The sequence below is a fragment of the Spodoptera frugiperda genome, chromosome 5, assembly GCF_023101765.2.
Source record: "Spodoptera frugiperda isolate SF20-4 chromosome 5, AGI-APGP_CSIRO_Sfru_2.0, whole genome shotgun sequence".
Taxonomy (NCBI): domain Eukaryota; kingdom Metazoa; phylum Arthropoda; class Insecta; order Lepidoptera; family Noctuidae; genus Spodoptera; species Spodoptera frugiperda.
The window spans coordinates 12,286,922-12,298,397 of record NC_064216.1 but is presented as its reverse complement, the minus strand read 5'-3'; the positions used below and the strand labels follow the sequence as shown (position 1 = coordinate 12,298,397).

The 11,476-nt window shown below is 36.9% G+C and overlaps 3 protein-coding genes across 4 annotated transcripts; 2 read left to right on the top strand and 1 right to left on the bottom strand.

Annotated features, from left to right (window-relative positions):
* Nucleotides 1–21: 21 nt before the first annotated feature.
* On the top strand, nt 22–1,386 carry LOC118271755 (congested-like trachea protein). Its single transcript, XM_035587943.2, has one exon. It carries the CDS (start codon nt 157–159, stop codon nt 1,051–1,053), a length of 897 nt encoding a protein of 298 aa, XP_035443836.1. The 5' UTR covers nt 22–156; the 3' UTR covers nt 1,054–1,386.
* A 295-nt stretch (nt 1,387–1,681) lies between these two features.
* On the bottom strand, nt 1,682–2,776 carry LOC118271754 (G patch domain and ankyrin repeat-containing protein 1 homolog). The gene has a single exon (XM_035587942.2). The coding sequence runs from the start codon at nt 2,599–2,601 to the stop codon at nt 1,684–1,686; it is 918 nt and encodes a 305-aa protein (XP_035443835.2). The 5' UTR covers nt 2,602–2,776; the 3' UTR covers nt 1,682–1,683.
* Nucleotides 2,777–4,479: 1,703 nt separating this feature from the next.
* On the top strand, nt 4,480–11,440 carry LOC118271756 (sarcoplasmic calcium-binding protein, alpha chain). Of its 2 annotated transcripts, none has more exons than XM_035587946.2 (4): nt 4,480–4,716; nt 7,200–7,366; nt 8,166–8,399; nt 10,386–11,440. In XM_035587946.2, the coding sequence occupies exons 1-4, from the start codon at nt 4,665–4,667 to the stop codon at nt 10,506–10,508; spliced, it is 576 nt and encodes a 191-aa protein (XP_035443839.1). In that variant the 5' UTR covers nt 4,480–4,664; the 3' UTR covers nt 10,509–11,440. The 2 variants fall into 2 exon arrangements, with proteins under 2 accessions (XP_035443839.1, XP_035443838.1); XM_035587945.2 differs by having other exon boundaries at nt 4,487–4,716; nt 7,200–7,378.
* Nucleotides 11,441–11,476: the final 36 nt, after the last annotated feature.

The following is an 11,476-nucleotide window of genomic DNA, read 5'->3' as shown; positions in this document are numbered from 1 at the left end:
GCTCATTGGGAGAGAGTGAACTGGAACGCAATTTTGGACTTTGACATGAGACAACACAGACAATTTGTTGATTAAAATTAATTTAGTGTTTCGACTAAGAACCAGTTTCCTAAGGCTATATATCCTTTCACCTCCGAACGAACAAACGAAACGAAAATGTCTGAAAATAGTAGCCCAATTAAATACTTTTTAAGTGGTGGATTTGGTGGTGTTTGCACCGTTTTAGCTGGCCATCCCATGGACACTGTGAAAGTGAGACTACAGACTATGCCATTGCCTCAATCTGGGGAGATTGCCATGTATTCTGGCACATATGACTGCTTTAAAAAGACCATACAAAAAGAAGGATTCCGAGGACTGTATAAGGGTATGTCAGCGCCTCTAACTGGGGTCGCCCCAATTTTTGCTATTAGTTTCTTTGGTTTCGGACTCGGTAAGAAACTAATAAAACAAGACGAAGACCAAGTTTTATCAAAACCGGAACTGTTTGCTGCTGGTGCTTTCTCTGGTATTTTCACTACTTCCATAATGGCACCAGGGGAGCGCATCAAGTGTCTACTTCAGATTCAACAAGGTGGCAATATGCCACAAAAATACACAGGCATGGTTGACTGTGCCAGGCAGCTTTACGCAGAGGGTGGTATGAGGAGCATATACAAGGGCAGTGTGGCCACTATACTGAGAGATGTGCCTGCCAGTGGTATGTACTTCATGACTTATGAATGGGTCAAAGAAGTTCTGGTCCCTCAGGATGCCAGTGCTAAACTAAAGATGATGGCAACAATAGTTGCTGGTGGTTGTGCTGGAATAGCTAACTGGCTGGTAGGCATGCCGGCCGATGTATTGAAGAGCAGATTGCAAACAGCTCCTGAAGGAACATATCCTAATGGCATGAGGGATGTATTCAAACAGCTGATGGAGAGGGAAGGTCCTACTGCCCTATACAAGGGAGTGACACCTGTCATGCTCAGAGCTTTCCCTGCCAATGCAGCATGTTTTGTAGGATTTGAACTTGCTGTGAACTTCCTCAACTGGGTGGCCCCTAACCTTTGATATCTATCAAATGTGTTTATAGAGCAAAATAATATTGTATCATAGTTAGTTATAAGTGAAAGTAGATGAAGTTTTAAGTCATAAACATGTACTATACAGAAAATAAAAACAGATATATTTTTATTATAATCACTGAAAAGTTCTAAAGCAAAAGAATTTAATTCATGACATATTTTTTATGATTTTGAAATACAGTTGCGCACAAAACCAATATGATGCTTCTTCTAGAAATGTATTATATTTTAAGTATTATCATTACTGGTTGTTAAATATCTTTGAAGATTATGTGCAATGCCTTTCAAAGCAAGTAATAAATATATTTTTTCAAGCAAACATGTTTTAAATTACTATCCTTTACTATTTAAGGTCAGGATGGTTTTTGTTGATAACTATTTCACTTTTTATCATTACAATGTGCTTAAGATATTGTAAAACTGGTAACTAACAGCATGAGATAAATAAATTACCCATGGTGACAATACATGTGAGATTATGAATTATCTTATCAATCTTTACAGTCTTAATATTTTAAATGTCAACCTCACAACTTATTTATTTGTACATACATATTTTGTAATAACACATATACTATTGTTATCATTACCATAAAAGAAAATAAAACAACATATTTCAGTAAAATTCCCGTCTAAACTTTATTTCGAATGATTTGTCACTCCGATGGTCTCTTGCCAACTTTATTCTATTTTTATGTTTAACATTGTCTTGTGGTTTGTCAACGGGTTTCTGTTTGGCATGCCCAAGGCCTTTCCTGTCCTTCTTTTGAACTGTTTTAATAGGATAACGTTTGCCAGATCCATCTTTGCCCAGACCGGACTGTTTATCCCAACCTCCTTTTAGCATCAACTGATATCCTCTGTTTGTCTCTGGTAATGCATAACAAGCTGGTATTTTCTTCCCTCTGCTAGCTGCTATATTGTGTACTGTTGATGACAAATGTTCCTCTCTATCAGGAAATGTTTTATTACAAGCCTCACAGAAGTATTCTTCTTTCAATTTGACTGTTACTGATGCTTGTTTTGATTTTGGTTTCTGTGGAGTTTCTTTCTGTATGTATCTTAATAGAATATCAGCTAAAATATAATTTTTGTTCTTAATAACTAGACTTCGGGCGGAATTACCAGCTTTGTCTCTCACAGACATGTCTATACCTCTTTTCAGTAATAGCTCTACAACATCAACGGAGTTTGCTTGGCACGCTATCATCAGTAAACTCCAGCCAAACTCATCAACAATATTTAACTTATCAGGGTATCTGTCTAGTTCACATTTAACTCTGTCTACATCATTATTTTGTACTGTAATAAATAAGTCTTTGTTTGATAGTGGTGTTTCTTCTTCTGTTATAACCTTTTTCTTTTTTTCTATTCCGTGTGTCTTGAGCCTTTTTGGTGTTTTTGCATGTTTAACCTCTTCAAGGTATAGTTTTCTCGCTTCTTCTCCACTTAGTATTGTAATATCCTGTTTAGTATTTACGTCTTGTTCAGGTGAACTTGCTTTCACGAAATTACTATAGATTTTGTCACCCATTCTTAATGTTTTAGTTATTTGTCCTTTGAAACGTAGTAAGTATGGTGAAAGCACAATCACTAGTTTACTGGTTACTCAGTCTTCGCTTTGAAATAGACGAAACTTTAAAAAATTACACAATTACAAGTTCTCTGTTGACGAAATCACATTGTTGACTAATTCATTGACAAATGACAATGACACTAATGACATTAACAAATGGTAATGACATTGACATTGTTATTAGCGATAAAGCAGGACAGCTCTATGAGTTTTCTGCATATATGAAAAAGATAGAGAACACACTGAAATGCTTAAGTTCATCATTTAATTACCTGTAACTTTACAAAGTGTTGCCAACGTGGATATATTTCTTCACTATTTATTATTTTTTATTTTATTAAAAAAAAATAAGACTGTTCTGGCGCAAAATCTTGGCGGTGTTCAATATTCATCCCATCGACGTCCTACGCAAACAGTATAATAAGTATAGGGGAGCGATGGCTCAGGCCCTACGTTGATGTTGTTTTGGCTGATAAAATTATTATAAAGGCAATCATCACATTTATTTATGAAAAAATAAAATAAAACAATATTAAGGATTTGATTGATTTTTGCTTGATATTACGATTTTTTCTGTGTCATGGGTACATTGCTACATTTACGGACAAGTTACAGATACAAATTCTACTTTGCACATCACACTTAGCATAACGGACAGCACAAAGAACGGTTTTCCGTACGGAGATCAAACCCGCACGTTGCGCAACGACCACTCGCGAAATTTGCAAAACGCACAAATGCACACTAAAGCAATATTTAGTGTAGATACATAACCTCACGCCTGTCTCCCGTGGGCAGTGCCGGCGTAGGGGCCACTGACACCCTGGGCGAAAATATTGTGGCGCCCACTTGAGGGAAGCAATATCAAGTGTTAGTAGTAGATTTTCATTTTATTGGCGCCCCCTAGACTTTGTCGCCCTGGGCCATCGGCCCATGTCGCCCCCTAACGCCGGCACTGCCCGTGGGGTAGACAGTGACAATGGAACGCCAATTGCTACGAATCTTGTGTAGATAGTTCTTTCGCTTCAACAGTTATAATATTCAATGCCTCAGGTGGTACCTAAAGAATAATTAAATAATATAAAAATCAATTGCTGTTCGTTAGTCTCGCTAAAACTCGAGAACCGCTGGACTGATTTGGCAAATTATGACCGTAAATTGTTTGTGGATGTCCAGGGCGGGTATAAAAGATGAGAAAAACAGGTTTGAGGCGGTACGAAGTTTGCCGGGTCAGCTAGTAATTAAATAATAATCGCAACAGAGGTCTTACAGACTAAAGCTGACTCTGAATACCTACAGTCACTACAGATGTAGATAACTAATATACCTAATAGCGATAAGATCACGCTGTTTTGGTACTTTTCGGAAAACTTGATTTTTCCAATCCCAGTAATATTTAGTAGGAGGCAATTTGAGATTTGCTAAGATATAGAATTCCTCAGTAGTACTGAGCATTATGAAATAACTGATAATATTTTGTTCTACTCAAGAATTCAACTCGAGACCGCTTGCTCGGCGGTCAAGCTTGTGACTTCTCAACCATATACTCGCCATGACATAGATAGCACAATATAATAGGCAGGTATTGTAATCAATTACAAAAGCTTTAAAATTCCAATGATGCTTTTAAATGAAGATATTCCTTTGAGAACGTGATACTCACGACTTCATTAGTCATTGGTGCAGTTATAATTACCCGTTGATCGGTAGTGGATATAAAAGTCAGTTTAAATTAGATGCGCTGTAATGCAACCCACGACCTTGCATGATGAGGCCACTGGGCCCGTGGTGTCCCTGCCAAGCGTATAGCGGGTTGTCCACGGCGTTGCGTAGATATTTAGGGTGTCGGTGGTGACGCGGTCGTCTTGTAATATTGTTTTATTTCGTTAGTTTATTCGGAGCGGAGAGGCGCGGGCGGCGGCCGTCAGTTGAGTCGCGACCGCCGCCGCGCCTATAACCCGGCTAATACAAACCCGGACAACGACACAACATCTAAACACATTAACAGTTCATCACTCAAAATGGCCTATTCGTGGGACAACAGAGTTGCTTTTGTTGTGCGATTCCTCTACGGTGAGTGTTTGTGGTGACTATCAGCGTGCGTTCCTTCTAGAATTTCCGAGCGTTAGGAAACTTTACATACCAAGGTACCTATTACAGACTTGTTAGGTATTCAGTACGAATACTGTGTTATAGAATCTGGGTGAAACTGTAAGCTTGTTACCGGCTTCAATTGAATTGAGTATCTACTGTGACATCGGCTATCTGTGAAGTGATAGTCGAAAATCAAGCAAGCGTAGGTAGATACCTAGATACCTACCTACTATCATCTAATTAAATTTAATTCTAATAAATCATTCCTGGATCTATTAAATCAATTATATTCGTAATTTTAGCGGTATTTGAGCGTCGAAAGCAATAAATCCATCACAGAAATATTATTTTACCAAAGTGAAAAACATCATAATCGCTCATAGATTTTATAGCGCTTTCAACGTGCGTCTACGTCTAGATACATAAACTTTGTTTGAAACAATACCTGTCGTTTGTTTTGTATCGTTGGACTTGACCCAGCTTTATGTCTTTATTTTTAAAAATCATTTATCTTCTTTCAGAACAATGATATTTTATGATAGGTACAAGTTTACACGAATGTGAATAACAGTTTTTGGACACTGATTCATTCATAACAGTGTACAATAAGACAGCAATTTGCAGATCCATTTATTCTTTTAATGATGCTTGCATTTCAGCATTCTGCTTGGTTGGGATAACCATTAAACATTGAATAAATGATGCTTCCGTAGCAACTTATTTTATGAATGCAAATAGTGTAATATCTTGTATGAATCCAGGTATAGATGTGTGAATCATTATTCCAATCAGCCCGTACTAGAGATGCCTATTTGTTTGTTCATCACAAGAGAATATTTTGGTTTAGTATATTCTGGAATAGTGACGTGAACCTTCATTATTTTAAAATTTATTGAATTATTTTACTAATACTGTTTTCCGTTTGTTTATTTTGTACTACTAACCGCTATCGCAGACTAGAAACTAATCACAACCGGACATCGAACATCTTCAGTAGGTAATACCTATGTTTGTATCTATACGTGTAGTTCAGTAGGTAACATAGCTATTCATGAAGTATGGACTGTATGTTATTAGTAATTAGCTGACGGAAATACAGAAATTGGGGGAATCTTTAATTAGTTAGGTATCTCTACTGCTACAAAATTGCAAACGGAGATACATTACCAAGCTATATAAATATGTAGAAAGGTACCTAACTTCTTTTTGTAATCTTCTTCCCACCATGTAGCTATGGTATATCTGTTGCTGCTGCTATATATTTCTTTGGTCTTCTACATTTAATTTTCAAATCGGTTAAATGAAATCGTTAAACACCCAAACATGACAGTGACCTGCATAGAATTCATGAAACCGAGTCGGTCATCAATCTTTTAACAACGAAATGTTTTCACGGCGACTCGTGTCAAGCCTGCCAAGATTTCTCAATTACTACTTTACTACTACACCCCAGAAAACTATAAACTAATCTCTCAGGACAGTTATAGTACTCAATGAGCAATCATTTGCGCCCACCTTTAAAATACCAATGGCCGATCAGTTAGCACTTGTTGAGAAATCTCTTTATAGGACAGAATCTGGTCTGGGGAGATCTTAATTAATTCTATGAACATATACTCAATTGGCTACTGTTACATCTATTGTTATTCGTTTCCAATTTTTGCTACCACATGATCCTTTAGGAAAAGTTACATTGCCAATGATCTGTCATGTCTTTTTATTTGGCCTTTGATAACCGGCGGTAGGGATTAATTTTCAATAGTAGATATTCCTATTTCAAATGTGAAGGTGATGGCCCTCAAGACTCGTGTTTACTATCAGTTACCAGACACTGTTTTGTCTGTAGCCCTTATTATTAATTTAGCAGCTGACTGAAACATCTTGTTTACCTACGTGATGCTACAGTACCCAGATGTCTTCATTAGCTATTTTAACAACAAGTCTATTCTTATGATTGGCTAAATCTGTTATTGTATTGATGTACCTACTTACATTACATTGTCCGTCAAACACCCGCGCACTCAATCTTCGAAATCAATTATAATACGATGGCTATTTGAAAAATCGCTAATGATTGCGAAATGAAGGATCCCTGGGTTTTGGCATGCGTAAAGCAATTAAATTAATAGTCGCCTATTGTTTACATGCAGGGGCGGCCAACTGGGCAGCCGCGGCTCGTTAGCTCACTAGTTGCGACACTTATTGGGGATCGACATCGTTTTGTTACAATGTTCATGAACCTCGCACTTGTCCTCATCACGGAGTCACGTTGAGACGACCGCTGAATAATTACTCAAGTGCATTAAACTACTTCTACTACACATACCTAAGTCATTCAAATCTTTCTGATGCCAATGTAAGTTAGGTCTTGCTTTTAAAAATCATTTGAGCAACAACACTGAAAACACAAATTGTAGATACATATCAATCAAAATAATTTAAAATTATTTATCTGTCTCCAGATATCGACAACAATGGTTACCTGGATGCGCACGACTTCCACTGCCTGGCGCTGCGCACCTGCGTGCTGGAGGGCAAGGGCGACTGCAGCGCCGCGCGCCTCCAGAAGTACCAGCACATCATGCTGAGCCTCTGGGAGGAGATCGCGCAGCTGGCAGACTTCGACAAGGTGCCAGACTATGTCGGTTATCAACACATTACACACTACGCGATGTCAGCAACGCTTCGTGAACGAATGCAATAACGCTGCACTCTTTGTAGACTTAAATTGTAGAACACTTCTGCATTCTATTAGTCTGCCTGTTTGTAGTTCTGTGGACGTCTGCTTGCAAGTAGTCGATTTAAAATAATCTAGTAGTCTTAGTATTGGTAACTTTTAGATTTGAAAAAGGACAGAGCAGGTCAAGTTATTGGATGTTATTTTAGTTTTTACGCTGTCCTCAGTTAACTATCTGAAGAAAAATATATTTTTAATTTCTGGTTCCGTGGAGTTCCAGTTGACATCGCCCAAACAACACTACATTAGTCACCACATAACACACTTCGGCCTACATTGTTCATAGTGTTTAGTTATGATTCAGTTGTGTTTGATATCCATTGTAGGTCTTACGACCTTTTGTACATCTCTTGGGTAAGTTGAGACCTAGGCTAATGGTTAATAGGCATACGACGTGGATGCACCTACCAATCTTCATTGGCAGGTGTATAAAGGTTCAAGTTCCCGTAGTAAATTGTAAAGTAGGGACTTACCAAATTATTATAGATTTAATCTTAATTCAAATAAAACAATTAAAACATTAATAATTTAACTGTATTTAGAACAAGTAGTAAATTAACACGAACAAATACTACTATCAATATTAATTCGATCTAATTTTCTATTTACACACACGCACAGCAAAGCACACGCTTCCCGCTTTTTTTAATTTGACAGCTACAAGCATGTTCTCAATTACAAGTTTTTACAGGACGGTATGATAACAGTGGATGAATTCAAACAGGCAGTAAAGAACAGCTGCGTGGGCCGTAGATATGAGGACTTTCCTCAGGCCATGAAAGCCTTTATAGAGACCAACTTCAAGATGATAGACATAAATATGGACGGAGTTATTGGTATAGAAGAGTACAGATACGACTGTGTACAACGGATGGTATTGGAGGACATCAAAGTGATAGACGACGCCTTCAATTCCCTACTCAATGTAAGTAAATAATTATAAGGATACGGTATATGAATTTAAGTGTTGTTGGGGAATCGGGCATTGGGATGGGGGTAATTGGGCCTCCGTTAACCTCACTCACACAATGCAAGTGTTGTTCCACGTCGGATTTCTGTGAGATCGTGGTATCACTCCGGTCGAGCCGGCCCATTCGTGCTGAAGTATGGCAGATGACTTTGTATCGATGCTGAAAGTTCTTATAGTTAGTTTACTAACAGATACAGAATCTAGAGTTAAGATCAAGGTGCAGGAAGTCTACGTTTAAGTACTTTTTTCTACTAAATTTAGTACATTTCGGAGTCTTCCCTTCTACATTCCGCAGTAATTCCCTCTTGCCAATATCTAAACAGAAATTGTAAATAATCCCTTGACGTTTACTAGTAACCTACGTACGTAAGACGTATGCCAATCACAGTCAGAATATACATTAGTATAGATAGGTACACGCAGTTCTAGAAATACTGATTACCAAGCCATGTGCCGCTGGCAACAGATTCTGGTGGAAATTGATGACATTGACACGCATGACATGAATTTTGTATTCACAGTATGAGCATAGAGGCAAGATGGTAAATAATTAGTTTTTAAGTGAGCACAAATCTTCATTATAAGCCTAATGCAGCTATCCATTACAGAGTTAGGCACGACGCCAATGGACGTGGAATGGATCTTAAGACTTCGGTGGATTTAGCAGATCGATTTACCTAAATGCCTAGATTTAGCTAAATTAATTTATCTGTGTACCCATCTATTCTCTATCCTGTCAATATTTGCAACGACGATTAAATACGTGTTTTGCCATATGTAACTATGCTATTTTGCCCGATTTTCTGCAGTCTTGCTGGTCAATTACGTCGTCGACGGGTTTATAAGAACCATTCAACTACATAAAATATTGGTTTCTATAAATATGATAGAAACTAAGTACTTGCTGCCTACTCAACTCTATATTTAACAGAATCCTTTGAAGTTCCCAAAGTTATAAATTGCGTGCTCTAACATTTAAAGTGTCCATTTTAATGGATCGGATCAAAAAAATGTTATGAATGAACCAATTCGTAAACGAGTGATACATAAAAGTTGTCAATACATTTATAATAAAAACAATATAATATGTGTCTCTTACTCCACGCGTCTACGACTGCACGATAAAAACATCGTAAATATATTTTTTTGCAAAACATAGAACTGGTGTATGATGTTGTATCTTTAGAAAATTAAATATAGCGGATAGGATACCGAAATAACAGCATAGGTAATATGCGATAACCAGAAATAAAATTATGCAACAAGACGTATAAAACAATAAAGAGAGCTTTCTTCTTGGCCGTGTGCCAACCATTGCGTACGGCAGTGATGTGTGGCTACATTGTGTGTCTTCTAGTTAACACTTCTTCCACGCTTCAAGACCAATTACTGCGGGGATCACAAGTAAATTGGCAGGCGGATGTCTGTTCATGCCGCCGCGCCTACAGGTGTCCAATGAAAGGAGATTTAGTGGCGTGTGACGTAACGCATCTAAGAAAATTGGAGAAAATTCTACGTTACGTGTCGGGTTGATGACTCGGTCGATTTCCCGCATTCCTACCCAGACGGGTTACGATTTAAACTGTGACACTCACGTCTAGAATAGTCTGTAGGTAGGCTTACATATAGTAAAATGTCAACATGTGTAGTTTTTTAGAAAAGCAAAATTTCCCTATACTTGTTTTACTCTTTGAAGTATCATAGTAAAATCGTCGTTGAATATTTTTTTGTATAGAATTACCCCGTTGGACTAATTTCGACGCCTAACTAAGACTTCCACTGCTGGACATAGGCCAGTTTTGGTATACGTACATAATATTTAACTGCGTGAAAATGGCCACACCGTCACAGTCCCAAGTTCCTTTAATGGTAGAAAGTAGATGTAAATAGACACCAGATGAATTTCATAACTTATCAATTAAGTACATGTTTACCTTACAGGATGACGACAGAAGAAAAGGCGGTCTCACACTATCAAGATACCAAGAACTCTTCGCTCAGTTCCTCGGTGATGATGGTGACGACTGCCAAGCGAAACACTTATTTGGACCTTTAGAACTATAATCAAGGCCTTACTTAGTATAGTTAGGCTCACAGTAATGACTGACATACCTATCAAGTAACAACTAAACGTTAGCGGAATTAATGAAATCATTTCACAAGAAAATAACAATATTATTAGACCAACTGTATGACGTAGATATTTACTTACGTATTGTATAAATTGTAATTTGCCTTTTGAAGTTATAGCTGTATTGCAGTCAAAATAACATATTATTTCATGTTTATGAATCGTGAACACATTACAGTCGAATACTTGTTTACGAAATTACATTTATATTTTCAACGCGCCAAAAATACACAAACACTGCGTCGATACAGATTATAAATAAACCATAATAATGCTAGTCTTTGAATCTGTGATGCGTTCTCAATTACGTAAAGATCACCAAATATTATTTTATTTGGGTGATCTTAGAAAGTTTATTAACTTCTGTTAATATGTATATTAATTTGTATTGTATTAGTATTTATTATGCTAGATACTTGTTTAAATATTTTTGTAATCCTGCCCTACTTATATTACACAACAAAATTTAAAATATTCTTATTAATTTGTTCTATAATTTTAATGTTGTTCTACTTCGTTATATGTTTATCTTTTTAAGGTGTTTATTGGGAGATAATGTAATATTTTTGGAATGTTAATTTCCCGTTTGTTGTTTTTTATCTTATATTTATTACGTATGGTATCATTATAATTATATTAAGTATATCGAACGAAGAAACCAGCGGGTTTCCATGCGAACTTAATTTGTTACTACTTATTAATAAGCTACGGCAGTTAGTTTAATGAATTATATGGAGAATGTGCGGGAAATGTTGTGCTCAAACATACAAAATGAATCTAGTCATCACGGTGTTGAAATGTAATCTTGTTGAATTGTAAATACTTACGTTTTGTTAATAATATATCATATTGTTACGTTCTACAAGTGTTTACTTATTTTTAACACCTCCAACAACCAGTA

What these genes read in the sequence shown, in the direction of transcription:
- LOC118271755 (XM_035587943.2), top strand. Translation starts at nt 157, where the DNA reads ATGTCTGAAAATAGTAGCCCAATTAAATACTTTTTAAGTGGTGGATTT.
- LOC118271756 (XM_035587945.2), top strand. Translation starts at nt 4,665, where the DNA reads ATGGCCTATTCGTGGGACAACAGAGTTGCTTTTGTTGTGCGATTCCTC. An exon ending in TCGACAAGGTGCCAGACTAT is followed by an intron (nt 7,379 to 8,165) that starts GTCGGTTATCAA and finishes AAGTTTTTACAG; the next exon opens with GACGGTATGATAACAGTGGA. An exon ending in CCTTCAATTCCCTACTCAAT is followed by an intron (nt 8,400 to 10,385) that starts GTAAGTAAATAA and finishes TTTACCTTACAG; the next exon opens with GATGACGACAGAAGAAAAGG.
- LOC118271754 (XM_035587942.2), bottom strand. Translation starts at nt 2,601, where the DNA reads ATGGGTGACAAAATCTATAGTAATTTCGTGAAAGCAAGTTCACCTGAA.